At 44.4% G+C, this 24,516-nt stretch overlaps 2 protein-coding genes across 2 annotated transcripts in view; one reads left to right on the top strand and one right to left on the bottom strand.

The window, feature by feature from the left end:
- LOC148666772 (scavenger receptor cysteine-rich type 1 protein M130-like) overlaps positions 1-24,516 on the bottom strand; it is a 361,406-nt gene that overhangs the window by 96,453 nt on the left and 240,437 nt on the right. The gene's annotated exons all lie outside the window — the stretch shown is intronic.
- LOC148666796 (E3 ubiquitin/ISG15 ligase TRIM25-like) lies at positions 8,358-19,173 on the top strand. Its single transcript, XM_088632926.1, has 6 exons — positions 8,358-8,594; positions 12,974-13,648; positions 16,659-16,754; positions 16,898-17,131; positions 17,281-17,440; positions 19,046-19,173. The coding sequence occupies exons 1-6, from the start codon at positions 8,358-8,360 to the stop codon at positions 19,171-19,173; spliced, it is 1,530 nt and encodes a 509-aa protein (XP_088489052.1).

Below are 24,516 nucleotides of genomic sequence, written 5' to 3'. Positions count from 1 at the left end.
GTGCTGTGTCCAGTTTGTACCGTGGAGAGTCATAGTTCATATTGTAGCACAAGATGGTGTGAGAGAAATCTAGCCCTGACACCAGCTTCCTATGCAAGCAAATAACTAATGCCCTAAAGTTGTGTGCCCATTTTTTCTCCAGCACGGCTCTGATGCAGTAAGCAGGCCCAGCTCTGAACTGAAGGACTATGAATTCACAATCGTTTTCACAGCTTTGTAATGGTTTTAGTAGTGTTCAATCCAAGGGTTTGAGAGTCCTGCTTGTTAATTCTTAAATGCTTCTTTAAACTATAGACTTCTTAACGCAATCTTAACGCTACAGAAATAAAGCTCTGATTTCTCTTCGAACGACTCTGTATTTTGAATCTGCTCCTACAAGAGAAAGCCGACTTATTCCCTAATTGATCAGAAGATCATCGGCTGTGGTCTCACAGAGATTAATCAGCTCTATGAGGACCATTCTGGTCATCACAGAGGACAGTCACCACCCCGGGCATGAGCTCTTCACCCCACTGCCCTCAGGCAAGAGACACAAGAGCATACTGACACTGACCACCAAATTCCTCAATAGCTTCTATCCGCAAGCAGTGCGATTGGCAAACAGATTTAGCCATGGCCCTTGGACCACACCTACACCATCTACCTCATTATGATTTCTTATTTATTGCACATCTCCAGTCACTGTTTACATGTCTGCATTGTTTACTTGTACATTGTCTACTGTTTGTTTGTATATTGTCTTGATGCACTGTCTGCACTTTGTGTTCTTACACTTGTTTTAAAAATCGAGAGACTTCCTGTCAGTAAGAATTCCATTGTACCAGTACATGTAACGGTCACATATGGCAATAAAGTTCAAGTTCCAGTTCCGGTTACTTGTCAGATATCCCATTATCTGATTGCTGATTACTCAAGACCAGGAAGAAGTTGGCAAGTGTGTGTTACAAGCTGTTAGCAGATGGGGGCACTGTTGGGTGATACATGTGAGTGGTGCGGTTCCACTGTGAAGAATTCCCATCTGGGACACAAAAGAGATCTGAGTTGGGGAGACTGCTCGTCCCCTTGGGAACCAGGACTCCAGTATCTGTCACCAGTTTGTGTCGGCACAGGGATGATTTGATCTTTCCGTGCAGATAAACGCCCGCGTGCATGATGATGAAGAGGGTGGTGATGATGACGATGGTGACCTGTGCAGAACTCTGGCTCTCTGCACTGCAGGTCCCCAGCCCGGATGAAGGAGGAGGAAGAGGAAGGTGGGGACCCGACCGAACCCAGGGCTTGTGTCCTCCACAGATACGATTACTGCTGCTGGTGCTGATCACAATCATGCGTTTCCTTATTAACATAAGACACAGAGGAGGCCTCTCAGCCCTCTAGCTGGTTTGGTAATTAGTAGGTGACTGAACCTTCACCCAGCTGTGTCTGGAGAGAAGCCAGGGTATCAGCTTCAACAACATGGCTGGGCAGCTTGTTCCCTCCTCCCACCCCTCTCTGTGTACAGTAGAGCCTCCTGTCCTGACTGGAAGAGCTCGTCCAGCTGTGTCTGGAGAGAAGCCAGGGTATCGGCTTAAACAACAGGGCTGGGCAGCTTGTTCCCTCCTCCCACCCCTCTCTGTGTACAGTAGAGCCTCCTGTCCTGACTGGAGGAGCTCATCCAGCTGTGTGGTAGTAGCTAACTGTTGTTTCTGTTTCTGGTTGATATTTTGTGATGACAGTGTGACAGTGTCCAGGGGTTTCAGTGGAAGTGATTGAAGAGCTGGAAAGGAGAAAAGAGAGCAGAAAGGTACTGTCAAAGTGGTTTCTAATCTGGGTGTTTTGTCATTTTTGTTATCAAATAATATTATTTAATGTTTTGTTCAGTTCAGAGGCAGAGAGGAATGGTAACACATGACAGTAACTCCTGGCCAATACCTGGAGGGGAGACTCCTGGGAAAAGCTGAGGCTGCTGCTGGGAGAGCGGTTAGTGGGGCCAGCAGGGGGCGCTCACCCTGAGTTCTGTGTGGGTCCTGATGCCCCAGTAAAGTGACGGGGGACAATGGACTGTAAAAAGGATGAGACGTATTGTAAAACCGAGGTCCTGACTCTCTGTGGTTATTAAAAATCCCAGGGCGTTCCTGGAAAAGAGTACCAATCATGGCCTCCTAATAACCCCCATCTCTGAACTGGCTTCATCACTCTGCTCTCCTCCCCACTGAGAGCAGGTTTGTTCTGAGCAGACTGGAGCATCATCCAGGTGGGGCTGCACACTGGTGGGGGTGGAGGGGATCCGCATGACCTATAAAGCTCTTTGAATGGAATGTCCACTTTTAAATTTAAGGAATTATTGTTATTGTTATTACAGGTCAACCACATGGATTCTGTTGCCGATTCTATCATCAGGTGAGGCAGCTTTTGGGGAGCCCTGGACTAACCGGACCAGAGGTCACAGACCCCTGGACTGACTGGACTGGGGTCCCAGACTACGTCTCGAACTGGATTGAGGTTCTTCAGGGCCAGGGTTGGAGACCCCTTATTTAGATGAGCCTCATCCCGTTTCTGTTGGTTGATGGGACAGTGCAAGTGTCCGTGAGCCCACCAGCTCCAGATTGGATGTACTGTTGGATATACTGGGTGCAGTGGTTAGTGGTGTCCCGGTTTCCTCTGACAAGCCCAGATGCATGCTGGTGGGTGGAATTGGCTTCTGGGTGTGAGTGTGTGTCCCAGCAGTGTGTGTCTGCCCCAGCGTGTGCCTGGCGTCCCATGTGGTCTGTACCCTGTTGCATGCTGGGATGGGCTCTGCTATCCCCCGCAACTCTGAATTGGAAATAGTGATTGAATTTATTCCAAAATTCCCTCACACGTCCTTGCTTTTTTTTCCCCCGTCGCCCAGTCTCCTCGGGACATGTCCCGGTGACGGCAAAATTCGTGGATTCGGTCACTCTGCTCTGCGATGGAGAACCCTACATCCTTGGGATCCCTGAAGACGCACTCCACGTTTTCTGAAAAACCTTGGATTACCTTGTCTACGTGTTCGTGGGTGGGAAGGGCTATCCTGACAACAGGTTCCAGAACAAAACCGAGATGTCCCGAGAGAAGATCAGCCAGGGGGATTTCTCTCTGACCGTCCACCACACCAACTTCTCTGATGGCCAGATCTACATGTGTTACCTCTGTAAGAGAAAACCGGTTCAGGGACGCCAAATATGTAACGTTGCCATAGCAAAATTAAATGTAGTGGCTCTCTGAAGGCACCAGTTCTTTAGGGTTTGGGCATTTACTGAGACAATTATTAATTGTAGCAGTAAATCACAAAGTTGATTCTTTTGATGGCTTTAGAATCCAATCATGCGACATAACTCAAACAACGCACACACACAGGTACTAATACACGAGGATACATTTATTAATACATAAAATATGCATATAAACCTAACAGATCTTATCGAGAGGGTTATCAGAATACAAAAGATATATATTCAATCAGTTACGAAGTGTTACACATCAAGAGGACATACGTTCAGTATATCATTCATTAAGACCGTTTCATAAATGAACTTGGTTATAACTTCTACATTAGATACTCAAAACAAGTACATAACTCTTAGGAATTAAATTGATATCATCTGGTTGGGATAACAATTGAATTCTCGAGCTGTAATGCATTGAAGTTGAATACTCATCCAATCTCTGGGGATTCATATCTCCTGCGGGCACAAACAATCAGCTGCAGGCTTGTTGCTGTCCAATCCGCGCTCTCTGGCTCCGTGCCAGGCTGTGCTGTGCGGCTTGCGACGGTGCGCTGCTGATGCTCACTGACCGGCTAGTTAGTGTTGGCTTTAACTAGCAAAGTTTGTGCACAGGAGAAAAGATGACTGTGGGTCCCAGCAAGTCAGGAAGAGGACCGGTTCATTCCTGATGAAGCGCTAGTTCTGAATAGTGATTCAGCTGTCCACAGTTCCGACCTGTTCACGAGGCCTGCTGCTGGTGTTAACCTCGGGTGGATCCTCTGGTTATTCTCTGGCAACCTCCGCTCTAGACTCTTAGAACAAAGGAAAGTTCTGGCACTCGGACACACTGGCCGTTCCGTGGTTGTCCGGGCTGAGTCTCAGGATGGTCAGGAGGCGCACTGCGAGAATGTCCTGCCCTTGGGAGCCTTCTGCTCCTGGGCTGTCCTGCCCTGGAATTCTCCTTTGAATTCCCTTTAGAACAGTCCACTGAATTCTCCTGAATCTTACTGAATCTGAATCTCCCAGGCTCTCTGTGTTGCCTGTTTTTACCTGGAGGAACTTCAGCTCGTCGATTGGCTGAAAGTTCCATGGGCATCAGAGTCCCACGTGGGTTACTCGGCCCTACCAGTCCCTGATTGGTTGATCAAGGTGAGATATGAGTCACTTACTCCTGACACTTAGTAATGCAGTCCAGATGTCCAACTGGCACTCCCTAGACAGATAGGCGCCAATGGATGACCATTGATCATGATAGCCAGGCTTAGCTAAGTGCATCCCCCTTTGGGAGCTGTCCTTATCAAAAGAAAACATCTTGCATGAATAGTTTCTCTGTGGCTGCACAACAGAGATGAACAGAGAAATGGGGCCTCATTTGGGAAGGCTCAGAACACTTAATTCTGCCTTATTATTAAGCCTCGCCGCTACACCTCATAGCCGATAAGGAGCACTTACTTCAGAGGGTGGACCTGGCTGTTCTAGGTATGTATGGGTCTCCTTTTGTTGTCCATAAGTAAATCATTTTGGAAATATCAGTGTTGTTTAGGCAAAAATTCTTCTGGTCCCAAAGAAGATTATAATCACCGATTATAATACTTTATTCCAGAGTCCTCTCCTCACAACAGCCACTGTCCTGTCTGAGCAGACAAAGACCGAAATTGTTTGTATCCCAGCATGTCCCTGGTTTGATCAGCTGATCACCAGAAACTCCATCCGGGATATGAACAGAGCAGTTTCTTCTTGTCTGCTACAATCTTCACTTACAGTATGATGCAATATTCTCTCTAGGATCGATATCTTGTTTGAAAGTTTTATTGAGGATTAGAACAAGTGCTGGGCGATAATTCGATAAAGATAATTATCGTGATATAATTTTAACAAAACTTCGATAAATGTTCGATATATATGTTTATGCTTTTCGCATGACATGCGCATGCACACAAAATACTGCGCGAGTGTGTGTGCGTGTTGCAGACCGGGCAGCTAACGTGGTGTTGTTTACCCACACGGTGGTGGCTGACAGGATTGTAGTTAGAGTGGAGAAATGAGTGACACTGAAGCAAATGTAGTGCTGCCAACGACCAGCTCGAAGGATGATGACATCGTCAACAGAAAAGGTCATTCAACTTCGGTAATTTGGAGATATTTTGGCTTTTTACGATCAGACATAAAACAGAGCACTTTAAACTTTGCAGTCTGTCAGAGCCATCTTCTATGTGTGTTTTATCACACTGCAGTTTTTAATTTTTCTATTTATTTATTTATATTTATTTTGTAAATTTTACTCATGCATATTTTGACATAAAAAAGACTTGAATACTTTCTACCTCAGATTTGTTGAATGTTTCTGCTGTTTGGCAAGTGTTGGTTGTGTTCTTAAAATAAAGAGTTGTTTAAATTACCAATTAACTGTCTGGTTTCTTCAACTTTCACTCAGGAGAAAAAATCTGCTTTTAAACTTGAAAGAAATAATGATTTGATTTTTATTATGATAATTATCGATATCGACTGATATGACAATTTTTAGCGTGATAATGTTTTTGGCCATATCGCCCAGCCCTAATTAGAACGGTCACCACAAGCATCACGTAGCAGCAATTATTGTTGACCAACAGTGCAGAACAAGACTGAGGCAACGTTTTTTGTGTGAAGTCTGATTTTCTAAAACGGAGAATGTATTGTCAGCTGGAATGAATGTATGTTTATCCTCCTTTTTAAACTTCCTGTCTTGTCCACTGCTGGGGTTTTTGCTTATAGGTATCAATTCTAGTAACTTTAATTTGTTGTGGAAACTACGTGGAAGTACATTTAACTAGTGGTCCCACACTGACATACTGAAGGTACCACTATACATACAAGCTGGAACAAAGACAAATGAACACTAATATTTAAAATCAAGAGCAGGAGGCTCTACACAGATAGGGGTGGGAGAGAGGAAAAAGCTGCCCAGCCATGTTGTTGAAGCCAATACCCTGGCTTCTCTCCAGACACAGCTGGATGAGCTCCTCCAGTCAGGACAGGAGGCTCTACTGTACACAGAGGGGGGTGGGGGTGTGGAACAAGCTGCCCAGCCCTGTTGTTGAGGCAGATACCCTGGCTTCTCTCTAGACACAGCTGGGTGAGCTCCTCCAGTCAGGACAGGAGGCTCTTCTGTACACAGAGGGGGGTGGGGGTGGGGTACAAGCTGCCCAGCCCTGTTGTTGAAGCCGATACCCTGGCTTCTCTCAAGACACAGCTGGGTGAATCATCCTCTGTCCTGATTGTCTTTCAGCTCACAGAGTCACTGTCACCCTGCAGCCTGGAGCCTCTCTGTCTGTCCCTCTGCTCACAGGAGAGCCAGTGGAGGTGCTGTTTGATCCTGCAGGAGCTGGAGACTCGACCTCAGTGTGTTCTGTCCAGAACAGCACAGCCAGCTGTGTCCCCCAGTATAGAGACAGAGTGTCAGTGCAGAACAGCTCTCTTACACTGTGCTCCCTCACTCCAGCTGATCAGGGCAGCTACACAGTGAGGGACCTTCAAGGAAACACTATCAGCACTGTGACAGTCAATGTGGGAGGTGAGTAAAATCTGGTATCCGAGAGTTTTTTCCAGAATGCAGCTGGGAAGCATGTGGAGTTTAGCTTGTGCCTGGCCTGAACCCTCTCCAAAGGCCGAACGATGTGCATCTGCAGCTCTGTCGGATAGTGCATTTGAAACAGAACTGTGCCCTCAATATGAACAGTGTGGGTGCAAAGCACTGTGGGAGCTGTAGTCCCCGCCAAATGGGGAAACACCCCTCAGGACTGTCATCTTATACATGTTCTAGAAGCGGTAGGAATCACTCTCGTTTCACACTGACATCAAAATTCTCCAGGCAAGGCACCAAAAGCCGGAAACGTAGGTGCTTCATGGATTATTTGTTTCTAGAAATGAAAAAAAACTGTGAAGATCAGAATTTGACATTCAAAATTCTTCTTCTTGTAGGCAGTGCTATTGACGTAGATTATGAATTGTTATGCCCCAGTGTCAAACATTTGAATTCTTAACACTGGTCAGTGGATCGAGGTGTGATCAAAAGGAGTTGGTGTCCCTATATCTATGTACTGTTTTTTTTTGTGAGCTATAGGTACATATATATACCCTTGTCTGGGCTGTATGTTGGGAATGAATCTCAACCTAATTATATATTACCTGTGGTCTTCATTCGAAACAGAAAAGCACCCAGCATCCAGCTAAACAAAAGTACAGCTAATTATATTATTTCTTATGGATACTGGTTCCTCTTTTTCTGTGAGGTGCATTATTTTGAACCTGAATTTATATCAGGACCCTCTGTCCTGTACGTGGTAGCTACAAGAGAAACACACTCAACAATGTTTACACTGTTTTTATGGGAGAAAATTCCCCTCTATAAGTCATTTCTCCTCCCCTCAGTTTAGAGTTGCTGTCTGAGCCCTGCAAGAGATGTTTTTCTTTCTCCCTCTGGTTAGACACCCTGCCCGTCTCCCTGTTTTGAAGCCACAGTGTGTGATTTGTGGGAGTGTGGTTTGTCTGCTCCTCTGCTCTGAGGTGGAGAATCAAACAGACTGGATATTTCTAATCTTTCAAGCCAGCAGCCACATCACCCTGCAGCTCCCACTGGAGCTCAGCAAGTGTGAGTCTGGTCAGTACCTGGAGGGGAGACCTCCTGGGGAAAAAGGTTGCTTCTGGAGGAGGTGTTAGTGGGGCCAGTAGGGGGCGCTCACCTTGCGGTCTGTGTGGGTCCTGATGCCCCAGTATAGTGATGGGGACACTGGACTGTAAACAGGCGCTGTCCTGCGGATGAGACGTCAAACCGAGGTCCTGACTCTCTGTGGTCATTAACAATCCCAGGGTGACTCTCGAGAAGAGTAGGGGTGTTACCCCGATGTCCTGGCCAAATTTCCCCCCTGGTCTTTACCCATCATGGATTCCTAATAACCCCCATCTCTGAACTGGCTTCATCCCTCTGCTCTCCTCCCCACTGAGAGCTGGTGTGTGCTGAGCGGACTGGAGCATCATCCAGGTGGGGCTGCACACTGGTGGACGTAGTGGGATCCCCATGACCTGTAAAGAGCTCCGAGTGGAGTGTCCAGGAAAGTGAATTATAATAAAAGAATTATTCATTTTTATCTTTCTCTTCTCCTCTGGTCTCACATGACCATCTCCTCCAGGGCGAGCTCATGTCCTCTCCTACAGTACCTCATCCCTGTCCTGACTGTCCTGTCTGCCCTGGGTGTCCTGGCTGGTCTGTACTATAAAAAGAAGGAGAGAGAATCAGGCGGGAGACAGGACTCTGCCGTCAGAGATGGCGACGATGGAGAGACGGGAGAGGAGGCACAGCCAGAGAGGGGAGACTCGGCGATGGCACTGACTCCCTCCCTTTCACACCCGGTATCTCAGAAGAGGGCCGGACTGGACGCTTGTCCTGTCCCCCGAGGGACAGAGTTTTGAAAAAGGGCAGCATTTTCCTTGTTAGAACTGGTGGTTTTGTAATAAATTAGGTCTTTAAAAGCACCGCGCTCATTCAGAGCCTTGAAACAAGGGGATTTCTTCTTCCTGCTGTGATGGAGGCTGCTGAGGAAAGATTTGGACAGATCTCATAGCTGGAGTCAGTATTTAGCTGTTGACATGATATTTGTATGTCGTGATATATGATCAGTTTATTGACCATATACAGTTTCTTGCATGAGGAATGTGTCTTTTTACAGACCCCAGCTTGCTCTCCATGAGAAACACAGACAGGGGGAGAGAAGCTGGGGGTCAGAGCACAGGGTCTGCAATTTATACGGCACCCCTGGAGGAGGGCAGCTTCTGGGGGGAGGGAGACGGGGAAACCGATCGTGAAGGAACAACTCGTGAGTAAATTCTGTGTCTGGAGAGAAGCCAGGGTATCGGCTTCAACAACAGGGCTGGGCAGCTTGTTCCCATCCCCCACCACCCTCTGTGTAAAAAAGAGCCTCCTGTCCCGACTGCAGGAGCTCACCTAGCTGTGTCTGGCTTTGAAAATATTTGCAAGCTTCTCTTCTTCCACTCAGAGGTATGAGATTTTGCTTCTTAAGCAGGGAAAAACATGACCTCCTACTGAACTGAAAACAACGAGCTCGGATTGAACCCCTATCATGCGGGTCCAGTGAGATCTGATTTCAGTTATTTAATTGAGGGGCTCGGGTGGAATTAAAAACAGCGTGTGTGTGTGTGTGTAGGGGGGTCCCCAGAACTCAAGTTGGGGGGACCCCTGCTCTATTTTACCGACGCCACCTCGCTGCCCGTTAATGTGACGGGTTGGGCAAGTGTTGAGAGAAACTTCGATAACGAAGCCGAAAACTGTGACGGCCGCCGAGGGCGGTCGAGGTCTGTGTTAATAAAAAACGCCCTGTCCCCTTATCTTAGGATGGATACTCAGGAATGTACTGTAGGTCATAGTCTGAAACAATGAGCTAAACAGTTACTGGCCCAGGAGAGTTGTTTTACAGACCTGAAAAACCAAGCGTAACCTGTTTATTATCCAGGATTCGGAGGCTATTACAGACTAGATGTGTTGATTATATCAGGAAATAAAAAAAAACGTGAAACGTTTCTAAACACAAGATTGGTGAGGTCGCTATCTAGGTGGCTACAAATAAACCCCTTTAAAGAAATATGGTTTTTATTTTATTTATAGCGAGCAAATAGCGCAAAGACAGGGTACACCCGGGACGGGACGCCAGTCCGTCGCTGGGCAGGCACACACACACACACTCACACCACTGGGGGAAGCCAACATTATCCACCAGCATGTCTTTGGACTGTGAGAGGGGGGAAAAAGCTGGGAGTCAGTTGGTTCTCAGAGACGGTGGGTTATTTTCTCCAAATAAACGCCGAAAAAAACCTCCCCCCCCCCAAATGGCGCTGAGTCGACCCCTGTATTCGACCCCCCTGAGTTCGGCAAGGCGGAATGGGATAAACACGCAGCGGCACAGTTAGTTTTTCTGGTGGCTCCGCCTTTGGCCTCGGCCTCGCCTTCCGCTTTGGGCGAAAGGGCTTGTTAGTTTGAGGGTCGTCGTTCTTGTTTGCGTCGTTTGGTTTCAAGGCCCCGTTCCTGTCCGGCTCTGCGTCTTGCGCTTCAATCACAGAATTAACCGAAGGGAACGTGTGTGTCTTCGCCTGAGCTCCGCCAAGTCACAGTATTGGGGGTTTTGTTTTTATTGTGTTTGGGTTTCATTCGGACACCCGCTGGCTTTTCGTGTAAAATAGGTCTGGCGGCGTTTTAGGAGGCTTTTCCTGTGGAAAGTCTGTTTCTTTTTTCTTTTTTCTTTCAGACCACTGAAACTGAACTATAATAATGTATTTGATCATTATTAACAATATTAATTTATTGATTACAAATAATAATTTAAAACTTTTTGTATTTTGTTCAGGGTCATTTTCTTTCTCCAGTTTTTATAACCTTCACTTTCTTATTGAAACGTCTGTTTATGAGACACAATGTATCAGATGTCAATAACTTTTGACCAAATAACACAGAGCCTTCAAGCTACAGTACAAGCATTTTAAATATTGCGATTTGTGAAACTTTTAGCAACTGTTATTTAAACATCATCTAGTACCTGGTTGCATTTTTAGAAACCTCAGTTTGAATAAAGCAGATCCACCTTAAGTGAGTTTATAACGAGACAATTACTATTCAAAAGCTACTGTATGTTTGCGAAACACCTGAACATATAAAGCAGAATAACACAAACTCGTTGGATTCAACCTCTCTTAAATTTGAGAAACTTTCTGTATTTTCTGTTTTTCCCCAAATAAGAATAAACTACTTATGAAATTCTTTTGACAGGAGGAAAGATGTTCTGTGCTCAATAACTTTTATCACCACAGCATGCATTATGCTACATTTTTTATGCATTAGTAAAAGTGTTCTGAAGTCTCTCAAAAACATAAAAAAATAATATTATAATAAAAATAAGAAACAATAATGTGTCCCTGCCTGAAACCGACATTGTATGACTATAGAAAACAGGTTTAGATAAACAACTTATTATGCACGAAAAGAGGGTAATTTTCATTCAGCTTAGAATCTGCGTGAAAGCTATGAAAATGAAAGCTACAGTACAGTCAGACAGATTTTAAATTCATTAAGCAAAATTAACTTTGTCAAAATCAGCTAATTTGCAAGCAGTACATGACTTCTCAAAAGATACCTTTTGTCTCTCATACAAACTCAACAAAGGTTTATTTTTTTTATAATTTCGAAACTTGGACTCATTCATAGTATAATCAAACGAATCTCCAGCTGTTCCACACACGCCAATCCCTTGAAGTCAGATACACAGATATACCGAAATGTTAGCGCACACGGCAATGAACGACAGTGTGATTGTATGTAAGTTATATATATATAACTGTAATACAGCATGATACTGTATGGTTTTAAAGCCACTACAGTACAGTATATGTGAAATATTTTTCATAATCATAATTTGAAGTTAATTGCTGATTTCTCATTGCTGAAATTTGAATTAAGACAAAATATAGTAAATGTAAAAATTACAGCCAAAAGGATTGCTCTGACAGGATCTTTTTATGAAGTATATAAACTTTATATAGTTAGAACAAGCACATCAACACTTTTCCAAAATAAACACCGCAAGTTACAGAGTAAATTTGATGCATAAAATATTTATGAAGACGGTGGAATACTGTGTATAATTTGTATTTTTCTATATTGAGCTACTGCTACCATCTACTGTATGTACAGGAGGTATGTATTACGTATGAGACTGTATGGCTTTTAAAGCTACTACAGTGCAGTATGTGTGAAATACATTATTATAAAAATGTAAAGTTAAATTGTTTCCTGATCACTTGTTGCTGAAATTTGCATTACATTAGGTATATATTATGTTATACTTTCTTATGTTCATCCACCAAAATTTCCCTTTAGTTGTACAATTCCATATTAATATTCCATATGAAGTGGATTTAAACATGCACAGTAGAGATACAGATTCAATGAAGCAGTCGTTTCACTAACATCTAATGCTCCACAAGTGCCACTTATTGATCATATTTAGCCAGCAAACTGCATACCTCAATGCACCGCACAACCTTTACTGTATTAGGAAGAAATACTGCGAGCTGCTGCACACAGAGATCAGGGGCTCGCTGTTACGCTGGGTGGATGGAGATCACAGTCACACCCACATGACACTGCCCTGTCCATCTGCTCCTCTAGCGTCTCTCAGGGGAGAGATGGGCTCATGATTCTCTGCAGCGGCTCACAGAGGGGGTCACTGCGCAGGAAGCCCTGGACGTACCCTGCTCGCCCACACGCTGCAGGGCAGAGCCAGGCAGCAGGCTGGGCTCACTGGCCTGGAGAGAGAGACACAACAGGCTGGACTGCTCGCAGTAAGAGTTCACACCTGGACAGTGAAATCCTCTGCACCATGTGGAGCTGTGACTGTGACACCCCTTTGTCAAAACACAGCTGGAGATGATCCTGGAGCCAAATAACTCCCAACAATTAAACAGCTGGATGGGCCAGCTGGCCTCCTCTTGTTTGTCACCATTATGCTCCAAGATTATAAAAAAAAATCTCTGTCAGCCCAAAATAACACTGTAAGTCACCTCTTCTACAACACCAAACCTTCCCCAAACAATAACCACCAAAGAAATAAAATTGCAGCTGGTTTATAACTGAAGCTCTAAACCACACCCTCTAACAACCCTAATCACACCCCCTAACAACCACAACCCTGCAGCTCAGATCAAGGAAGTTTCACTAGAAACAGACTCACTGCAGCTCCGTCTCTACTGCTCCTCTCTGTGCAGTTTTTACTTGTCAGAATAATGGCAGAAGGCAGTATTTTTCAGTTTCTCAGGACCAGTTCAGCTGCTCAGTGTGTCTTTATTTGCTGAAGGATCCAGTGACTCTGCTCTGTGGACACAGTTACTGTATGGGCTGTATTAAGAACCACTGGGATCAGGAAGATCAGACTGGGATCTACAGCTGCCCCCAGTGCAGACAGACCTTCACCGCAAGGCCTGATCTTGGCAGAAACACCATCCTGGCTGAAGTGGTAGAGAAATTGAAGGAGACAGGGTGCAGTGGTCCTTCTCCTGCTCACAGTCCTGCTGGCCCTGGAGACGTGCTGTCTGCACTGGGAGAAAGAGGGGAGCATCACGTCTGCACTGGGAGAAAGAGGGGAGCTGTGAAATCCTGTCTGGTGTGTCTGGCCTCTTACTGTCAGACTCACCTTCAGCCTCACTATGAAGCTGTTCCATTGAAGAGACACAAGCTAGCTGATGCCACAGGACAACTGCAGGAGAAGATCTGCTCCACTCATGACAAACTGCTGGAGGTCTACTGCCATACTGATGAGAAGTGTGTTTGTTATCTCTGTGCAATGGATGAACACAGAGGCCATGATACTGTCTCAGCTGCAGCAGGAAGGACTGAGAAACAGGTGAGGACTTTGAGTTTGTATTGAGTGTCTATACAAGATGTTAAAGTTTGTATCTGTATCTGTAATGCTGTATCTCTCCACTGCTGAGTCCTTCTCATGTACTCAGCTGTGATCCACACAGGTTATGTCTCTGAAGTGTCTCCTGTTCTTCTGTCTGTTGTTCATTATCTCCTCCTCCTCCTCACCTTCACTGTTTCTCTCTTTACTGTCCTCATGTAGCACCGATGAACCTGTACAACTACACAGCACACTGAACACCTCTAGAACAGACTGCACCCTCATTAATGCACAGCACACTGAACACCTCTAGAACAGATTGCACCCTCATTAATGCACAGCACACTCAACACCTCTAGAACAGACTGCACCCTTCATTAATGAAGTCCTACTTTAATTTCACCACAATAGTATTATTATTAATAAAAAAATATATTTTGATATGGAATCTTTACAATGGCTTCTCAAAGCACTTTACAGAACAGAGAGATGCACAGTGAGAGGAGATAGTAGACAGGGGTTTGATAAAACAGTAGAAAAGCAAAGGGGCAGAAACAGACCCAGTTAAATTAAAGCTCTTAATGAATAGAAGATTGTGAGTCTGAATTTAAAAGAGCTCAGGGAAGGTGAGTTATGATATCCACAGGGATAGAATTCCAGAGCTTTGGGGCGCAGCAGGAGAAGCCCTGTCACCCAGAATGCTGACTTTGGAGACAGACAGGAGACCATAATTAGAAGAGTGAAGGTTGTGAGGTGGGGAGTAGGATGTAGTAGCTCTGGCAGGTACTGAGGTGTCAAACCATGCAGAGGCTTTTAGGGGAGCATGAGGACTTTGAAGTCGACACAAAACCTGATAGGAAGCCAGTGCAGGGACTCCAGGACAGGAGTAATGGGATCACTTGCACTAGACCTGGTGAAGACTCTGGCTGCCAAATTCTGGACATACTGTAGTTTGTTCAGTGTGGGCTTAGATGCTCCACTGAGTGGAGCGTTACAGTAGTCAAAGCGTTACAACTATAGAGCGGTACAGTATTATCAACACAATTAGGAACTCCTGGCCTCACAAGTGCATGTCATTGGCGCTTCCCTACCATCCTAACACCCCTTCCATCCTCAGGACCATTAACGACAACTTCCCCATCCTACAGGATGATCCCTCCACTGGTACCCTTTTTCTGACCACCCCATGATCTCATCTCATATCACCAACCACCTAATCTGCATCACCTTTTTGTTCACAGCTCCCTTGACTGCCCTCAGCAACCATCCACACCAGGCACTTTCCCTTGCAACAGAGCTCGATTCATCACCTGCAAGTACATATCTAACACCACACTCATTCAAGGCCTCTCAGGACAATTCCAGATCACTCAGATGACGTCTTGTACCTCCAGTAATCTTATTTGGTGCCTCTCTTGCAGAAAATGCCCAGCCAGGTTGACTCGGAGACCGCATCAGAGAACATGTTAGGGCTTTGAGGATCAAAGATTTCTCCAAGCCCATAGTTTCTTATTTCACCTCTAATGGCCATGATCACACTAATCTCTGTATCCTCAAAGAAGGGTTTCTTAACTCCTATTGCAGAAAGACATTCAAAACCCAAATTATCCTGAAACTAGGATCACACCTTCCGAGATAAGGTTACTGGATTTCTGTGCCAATAAACTTGTCTTCTTGCAGTTTAAATGAAGGAAATTATGAGTCATACATGTGTTTATGTCCGAGAAGCAATTGGAGCAGAGACATGTCAGTGTCAGTTAAGTATGGACGTACTGTACTGTAGATTTGAGTATCATCAGAACTCATACATGATGAAGGGTAGGGGGCCCAGTGTCAACCCCTGAGGAAGACCAGACTTAATGAGTCCAATTTCCGAGCTACAATTGCCAAGAGACAAAGTGCAAGTAATCAGTGAGGTAAGACCGGAACCATTTAAGAACAGTGTCAGAAACTCCAAACACAGTCTCAAGACAAGAAAGTGTGATGTCATGGCTGACGGTGTCGAAAGCAGCACTGAGTTCAGTAAGAATGAGGATAGAAAGAGAATGAGAATCAGAAGCCATTAGAAGTTCGTTAGTGACTTTGAGCAGGCCAGTTTCTGTGCTGTGAAGTTGTCTGAAACCAGATTGGTGAGGTTAAAATAGGTTATTTAACTGAAATGTAACAGCTCGTTCTAAAAGATTTGCAAGAAAGGTTAACTTGGATATAGGGTGAAAGTTGTTCAGGCTGTCCAGAGCCATGATTCTTTTTCACACATAGGGGTAACAGCAGCAGTTGTGAAGGCCACTGGTTCCACATCAGTACTCAAGGATTCATTTATTATATTGAGGACTATGGGGGAGAAAGCAGTGAAACAGGATTGAAATAAAGTGCTGGGAAGGGGCTCCAATAGGCAGGTGGTGGATTTCATACACAAAAACCAGTTAACTGTGGTATAATACCTTCACCTGCTTTATTGAATACAAGACTCACACTGGGCTATGCTGGAGTCAGATCTGACACAGAACATGTTTCTAGGAAGCAGACAGGATGTGAGATGTGGTCGGACACATGGTCTGCCTGGCCCAGAACTTAAGCCAGTGGTCAAGCACGTCAGCCACAAACTAGTAGCACTCGGACTCATCAGCACTGCTGAAGTCCTCTGTTTTGTGGTGCAGAGAGAAGTCCAGACACTATATTTAGATGTCAGAATGAAAACTGAAGTCTCTAGATTGTGTTTCAGGTATACTTTCTGTGTTTTTAGATTTCACTTCACATACAGATGTGCAGACCCAGGTGTGAGGTGTAAAACTCGAGCAGAAGGTGGAGACTCGTGCTCTGCTGAGCTGCACATGCTGCCGGTGTAGATTAGACATGAAACAGGAGCATGTCAGACAGGACCAGGAAACACGTCTCATGTGGATAAGACATCAAGGGTACAGAGTGTGAATTTTCCAGGGTGACTCTAAGGGGTGTCTCTGTGATGCGAGTCTCTTACAGCAGAAATGTCCTGAGTGTCTCTGTTTCTCCACAGAAGCAGCTGGGGGCGACACAGACACAAACCCAGCAGAGAATCCAGGAGAGAGAGAAGGAGCTGCAGGAGCTGAGACAGGCTGTAGAGTCACTCAGAGTGGGTATTCACCAGAGGAGTGGACACACTGACAGATTTCCAAAGTTGGACACTGGACAGTACCCTTAGAAAACACAACATACAGCATAATGTAGTTTGAGTGTTTTTCTGTGTAATAATCCACTGTGTGTCTCCTCCCTCAGAGCTCTGCACACACAGCAGTACAGGACACTGACAGGATCTTTACTGAGCTGATCCAATCCATTAAGAGAACATGCTCTGAGGTCACAGAGCTGATCAGAGCTCAAGAGAGCGCTGCCGTGAGTCAGGCTGAAGGACTTCTAGAGCGACTGGAGAAGGAGATCACTGAGATGAAGAGGAGAGATGCTGAGCTGAACCAGCTCTCACACACAGAGGATCACATCCATTTCCTCCAGGTAACATCACTGCTCTGTGACTCTGCAGTACGGAAGGGTGTCTCTCACACAAAGCTCTCAAATGGAGCTGCTCCTGGTATCCCCCCTGGAATGTGTCTTTGAGCCCCTTGTGTTAGACTGGATACTCCTCTTTCTCTTCTCTGCTGCAGAATTTCCAGTCTGTCTGTGTCCCTCCTGGAGCTGGAGACTCACCCAGCATCCCTGTTTGTCCACACTTCTCTCCTGAGCCAGTGAGGAGAGCTGTCTCTGCACTGAAAGAGCGACTGGAGGACATCTGCAAGAAGGAATCAATAAAGATTTCCACGACAGGTTAGTGGAGAAACACACTGGTATCTTTCTGGATAGCCTGTTTTTCTCTTATATTGTTACTGGATTTTCTGTGCAGTGAATGTATTTATCAAAACAGTTTATCAGTCAATAATTTAATTTCTAAGTCAAATATCTCAAATATCTGGAAGCTTTCAGAGGGGCTACAGTCCCAATATAGTAGTTAAAATAGTGGCTACAGACCCAGTACAGCAGAACAGTCCTGTTACACTAGGAGCTACAGACCCAGTACAGTAGATCAGTTCTGTTACACTAGGAGATACAGTCCCAGTCTAGTAGAACATGTTATTCCCGTTCCTCTGTTACTGCAGCCCTGATGAGACATTTCTCTGTGTCTCCCCTGTGACTGAAGCCTGCATTCTGCAGACTCCAGAGCCCAGGTCCAGAGCAGATCTTTTCTACTGTGAGTCTACAACAGCTCCCCCCTGAAATATACCTGGAGCTCAAACACACAGCAGAAACAGTGATCCATAAACTGATGCACACTCTGACACACACACTGATTCGCACTCTGATACTTGCTGATACACGTCTGAATTCAGAAAGTCAAGCTTGCAGACAGTCGCTCTATGTGGATCAGAAAACACACAGGTGAACACAGACAGAAAGCCAAGTGAGTGTCATTTTTTTAAGAACATGCACTTTATTACAACGTCTACTGCACAACTCTTACAAAGAATACAATTCTAACAACAACACTTCAACAGAATTTAAAATGTCTTAAACAGAGTGATTGTCCATTATCAGTATTTCTATTTTGCAAGTGGTCAGTGAGGCTGGTTCACACAATAAGAGCCCCTCTAAGCCTCCTGGGTGTTACCACTGGCTGCAGTACTGGCTCTGAAACTGTGATTGTACATTTCTCAACAGAAGCACTATGGAACAGTTTTTCTGGGTTTTCTTCAGCCCCTTTATGGGGCCCTCAGACCTGTCCAGAGCTCTTTTGCTGTGATGAAATCCCACCAGGCTACATCGTGCTTCATTCTGCCTTTGAGGCTCATGAGGATCCTCTCCTCCACCTCTCCTGCCTTTCTCTCTGTGTGGTGCTGGACGAGCGTGTCACTATGGATGGAAGCTCATAACCATTCCCCCTCCCAGGAGTTCCACAGTGTTGTCCATTCTGTCCCACACTGCTCTGGTGAAGGTCCAGCTCTTGAACAAGTGCTCCTGCGTTTCCTCTATGAAACACGTGTCCCAGGGGTGTTGCGGTTTCCTGGTGAGCGAGTACCTGTGAAGGACCTCTCTGGTCACCAGCTCTGGTGCACAGTCATCCAGCTGAGGGCCTTCAGCATGTTGTCTAGTCCTTTGGGTTGAATCCTTACATTGGTGTCCTGTGGGATCGTCAGCCTCTCCCTGGTGACCAGTTCCTTCCTTCCCTTCCTTGTACAGGGCCCTTTATTGATACAGAGCTCTAATTGTCTTGAGGCCTTATACCTCCTGCTCCACTTGACGGTGTGGGTGTAGGTATCCGGTTGCTTCTCTGCTTTGGGCCCAGTGTTGGACCACTGAATCAGGTGCTTCACTGGGAGGGAGAACCACAGCCTGACCAATTACTGGTACTTGTGACCGATTGGGTCCAACCCCTAGTGACAGAGGTTGCAGAAGAAGATGCAGTGGAGTTTCAGGGGGAAATTCGGCACGTCTCTTGCCCCTTCCTCAACGGCTGGCACATCTGGTTCCTTGTGATGTACTCGTACCTGTTCTGCCATCCCTAGCAGCCCTCGTCTGAGTCTGGCTAACAGAGGGCACACTACGACCAGGTCAGCTAAAGCCAGCAGGGTGTCTGCCTTCAACACCCTCACTTTCCCCATGAGAGTCAGCAAGCGAGTCTTCCACAGGCCCAGTTACACGTTCACTTTGACGGTCCTCTCTGTCCAGTTTATGTACTTGTTGTCCCTGCTCTGGAATGAAACCACCAGTATCATTAGGGGCTCCATGCAAAGCTTGAAATTCTCTAGCGCCATTTCTCTGTCCCTCCAGGGTTCAAAAAGCTTGCCCTTGCTCTTTCTGTTTATCAGCCTCAAGTCTGAGGCCCTGCAGTACTGCTCCCTAAACTGCAGCCCACTCTGCAACCCCCTGTCTGAAATCAGGAACAGCGTCATGTGTACTGGGAGATCTTGAGGACCCCTGTGCCTCTGCCAATGGTTCCATAATGAGAACATAGAGAAGAGGTGAAACATGAAACATTTATCGTAATCCGGATTCCTGGGGGATGAAATTCCAAAGATGTCTGTTCACGTTGACCCCTTTGGCCAACTTCAGAGTACAGTATCTATCCAGCAGATGAAGCTTTCTCAGAATCTGAAGTGTTCCAGCGCTGTGAACAGATTGCTGTGGTTTACTCTGTTAAAGGTTTTCTCCTGGTCCAAGGCTCATCACGGGCCCGTTTCGGTTATTGTCACAGGGGAACTGGAGGTTCCAGCTGACAGATCACCCTTCCACACTTGATGATGTGGGGCAGGGAGGTCCTCAGTCTGCTGGGCACTGGCTTGTTCAGGATCTTGATGTCCACACAGAGCTATGTTACCAGCTTCCAGTTTTTGAGTTGCAGAGCAGGAAGATGAAACCTTCTCTCATCGTATTTCTGAGTTTTTCCCTGGCGGAAGAGTTCTTGCTCCACCTCCACCAGGTCTGCCACTGGGGTGTCCCAGAAGCAGGTGTAGAATTTCTTGGGAAGTTGCTTTGCTATTCTCCATCTGTCAGAATGTGACACTTGATTTGTTAATAACTGTGGAATATCAGGAGCAGAGCCAGTTTAACAATAACAACCCAGCCACACTGTACAATACTGGGGGGGAAAAATAATGGTAAAATGACAGTACTTTTCCCCTGCAGCTTCACAGACACACAGCCTCTTGTGAGAGGCAGCAGTGTGACTCTGTTACAGGGGCTCATCTGGGGTCTGTAGGCCTCTCTCTTGTCTGAGAACTGGCTGCTTCTCTTCACATGTCAACCAGGATGGGTCAGCAGGTAGGAACAGTCAGGACTTGTTCTGTCTGGACAAACAAAACAATAGAAAAACTCAACATCATTTTTCCATTCATATTAGGAGAGAAGGCATCTTTGTTGTGAGAGGGAAGGACTTACGATGATTTTCAACTCAGAATCACTGTGGTAGAATATATTCTGGTGTTTTCATGAGCACAATAGCTAGCTGATGACACAGACATATGTAAAGTTTTGTGGTTGTTTAGCCACAATAAACAGAGATCTTTGTTTGTCTACCCGCCTGTGTCCGGTTTTAATCAACTGCACTCTGTTGTAATTACAGGTAGTCCAGCTTCAGCTGTTTTTCTCTCTCTCTTGAATGTTTCATTGATGAAGTGTACATTGGTAGTATCTTTGACTCCATCCAACATTAATTTTGTTAACAGATTCATACAGATGCAGCCATTCAAAATGCGCGGGCGATACCGCATTATTTTCCGGTATGGTGTACACAGTCTACCGCAAGTTACCGGTAAATACCGCAAGTTACCGGTAAATACCGCTAGCAAAATAATAGTATCCGGAATTTCCGCAAGGTGGAGCTAATAAAGCTCAACCTCTCATGTTTGAGCTGTAGCCATCAAAGTCTTTAACGAAGATATTAATAATAGTATTAATAATAAATGACCTTGGACAAGCTGTAAGTGTAAACTCAAAGTATTGCCCTGGTCAACATTCTTTTTTTCATTGACCGTCTTTGTAAAAGTAACACCACAGCATTTCGCAATCACGCATTTTTTTCCAATCATGCAAAGTACAGTAATTTTTGAGAATCGATTCACCATGCCTTACACATGCTCATAAAAGAGATTGATTTAGGAACATAAACATATTACCGTATGCAAACTGTACTGTATACAGTATGTATATGTATATTTAATGTCTTAACTGTGCCCGTTTAAGTCTTGAATATTCATATCTAATTTTACCACTGAAGGGAAATCTTAGTAGCTGAGCATAAAAAGAATAGGAGCATACTGCAACGCGTGTGAAGGCCATAAACGATATTAATTTTGGAACATAAACATACGGTATATGGCTGGTCTCGGTACTTTAAAGAAAACATACACGAAACATGGTTTCATTATGACCAGAATCTGTCTTGAGATATTTTTAACTTGATTTACAGTATTTGAGAGGTATGTCTTAACACAGATACTACAGTGCTTAAGTACTACTCACGTATATGTTTCTAGGTTTATATTATGCATTTCATACGGTCAAATTACTTTTGAGCAACTAATAAGAAGCGCGAAACGGTATGCGTTTTAGTTTCGTTTCGTGCTGGGACCCGTGGATTGATTAGAGATATCAAGTACATACAAGTCATTTTTTAAATGTTGTAGTTCGTCTTGAAAAAATGTTACGAGTACATCATCTATCAACAATTACACAGGTTCTGTTTCCATATTGCGGATTTTGGTTACGTAATATTATGTTCTAGATTTCACGTTGTGAATATATGATTTGGGCAAACAGAGCCGCAAAGAAGTACATTATGGGTGGTTGTTTTTTTTTTGCAGTTTTATCTAGAACAAGCGATGCTTAAACCTTTGTCTGATTCTTGTGAAACTATCCACACGACAGTTACAGTACCTAGGAGTTGACTTCAGTGATGTCACTGATGGGATGTTTCTAAAAATCCATCCTCTGTAAAACGTCTTCTCTAGTTGTCCTGCATATGTATTCGCTAATGAAGCTGTGTGTTCTGAGCCTGGATCTCTACATTTGTGTATGAACCAGCTTAGAGGGCTAAAGACAGCTTGTGTTTAAATTGAGTGTAAGGCAATTTATGCTTCTAAAGTCATGGTCAGCATTTTTGTACTGTGCTGTAAACTTGTTCTGTGCCAAGTCACATTATTTTATAGCGTTTTTATAGCGTTATCAAATCCGGTGGCGCGGTGTTAGTTTCCTGACTCCCATGTCACATGGTCTGTGATTGAAACCTGTAATACCGGTTTAATTCGTCACAGCCAGCACTCCGGTTGTAAAGTAGAAGCAGGCGAGATTTCCAGCGAAAAACACCTCCCCCTTCTTCAGGTGTGAGGGTCTTCTGCTCAGAATGAAACGCTAAAATGTAATGTTGGCTCTGAATGGGTTCAATTGTGATTTGGGCTTGATTAAGGTCGCTGCCTTTCATCTAAAACCCTACTTGAATCCTTCTAAACTAAAAATCAGTGTTAGTGAGTTCTAAATAAAGAGGTATCCAGGTAACAGTGAAACAGGCGGACAGTCTGGGGAGATCGCCCGTTTTCCATGTAAATAGTTCCCTGGTTCCGCACCCCTTGGTGTTTCTCTCGCTCTCTCTCGGGTCACCTGATCATTAGCTCGAAAGATTTGAGTGCTTTGTGTATATTCTAATGGTAGTGGGGGCAGGGTGTGTGGGAACAGGTTTGGTTGAAATTGCATTGGAGATCTATGTTCTTCACACCTGAAACATTTTCTCTGAAAGCATTTTCTTCGCTGTTTAACCGATCTTGTTACAGCATGTTACAGTTTACTATTATTAACCATATTAATTTTAAGTGCTTAATGTAAAATCTTGTAAAAATATATTTTCATTGTTCAAATATACATTAAGTCTGACTATCATATAATAAGTTAAATACAAAACTAAAGAAAAAATAGGGTTAAATATAATTCAAAATATTTTGCTAACAATGTTAACTGTTTATGAATAATAAAATGTATTAGCTAAGGAGTAGGATGGCACAGTTGTTAGTATGTTTTTTGTTTTGTTTCTTTTTCATAAATACAACAGTAGTACCTGATGTCTCAGTGGCTTTCAAAATTAAATTATGCATGCAAACCTGTGAACTAGAAAGATAACTAAGATATCCATCCATTTATAATGGTGGCAAAGTGGTTAGCATTGCTATCTTGCAGCACTGGGGTCCTAGGTTCAATTCCTGCCATCCTGTGTGTGTGGGGTTTACATGTTCTCTCTGGGTTACATGGTTTTTCTCCATATGTGTGATATGACTCCCTCTCGCACTCCAAAACATACTGGTAAGTTAATTAGTTTATGGGAAACCTGGCCCTGGTCTGTGTGTGTTTGTGTCTGTCTGTCCTGTGATGGACTGGCGCTATGTCCAGGGTGTATTCTGCCTTGTGTCCGTTGCTTACTGGGATAGGCTCCAAATCCTCTGTGCTGGATAAAGAGATTAGAAATGGAAGTAAAGGCACTGTGTGGATGGAACTATACACAGTGTTAGAAACCCACTATGAAATGGCAGCATCTCACTGAGAATAAAATATTTTATACTGCTGGCTTAAGGAAACAGCCTTTCCACCTCTCTTGCACATCAGTATCCATACCTAGTTATTTAAACAAATTGCCTCTAATTATAAACATCTTAATATGCTGGCTCTGTGGATCCGCATCAGCTATGTTTGCCCATTCCTTCAATTCATGTGCATCCAACACACAGTTCAATGCCAGCAACTACACATAATCTAAAATACAATCCTTATTTCAGTATCTATGTAAACATATAGTCTGTTAACTTCATCATCTTCATCAAAAGTATGCCTAACCCCATTAGGAAGTGTTCTTGTTATAAGTGTATTCCTCAGCTTTCCCCAAACTATCTTCTTCTTGCCAACATCTCTAGTCTTTTATCCTGCAATAACTCAGCCAACACTTAAATCTCCAAAAGCTGCTTGTGTTAATTTCTTTAAATCACAAATATCATGTGTAAATACTGGCCATGTAATACTCTGCATTGTAGAATAATAGTTTATTTTAAAGGGAACTAGAGAAACTAAGAACTAGAGAAATCAAGAAAGGCTTTTTTTCTAGAATTAATAAATGCACATCCTGTTCACTGGGGAAATTAAATCCACACTGAGCAATCTTCAATATGTTCACAATATGACAGCAAGAATCCTATCAGGGATGCATTACACCTGTTTTCAAGTCCTTGCACTGGTTACCTATCAGATTTTGAGTCAACTTCAAAATCCTTATCCTCCTTATGTACTGTCCTACAACTGGTATTATTGATCTCCGAATTATTGTACTTGACATGACTTCATTCAGCCTTTCCTGAACGTCTATGACAGGCAGA

The sequence above is a fragment of the Lepisosteus platostomus genome, chromosome 5 (assembly GCF_059453375.1).
Source record: "Lepisosteus platostomus isolate fLepPlt1 chromosome 5, fLepPlt1.hap1, whole genome shotgun sequence".
Taxonomy (NCBI): domain Eukaryota; kingdom Metazoa; phylum Chordata; class Actinopteri; order Semionotiformes; family Lepisosteidae; genus Lepisosteus; species Lepisosteus platostomus.
Note: the sequence above shows the minus strand (reverse complement) of the source record. Positions and strands in the feature narration are given on the sequence as shown.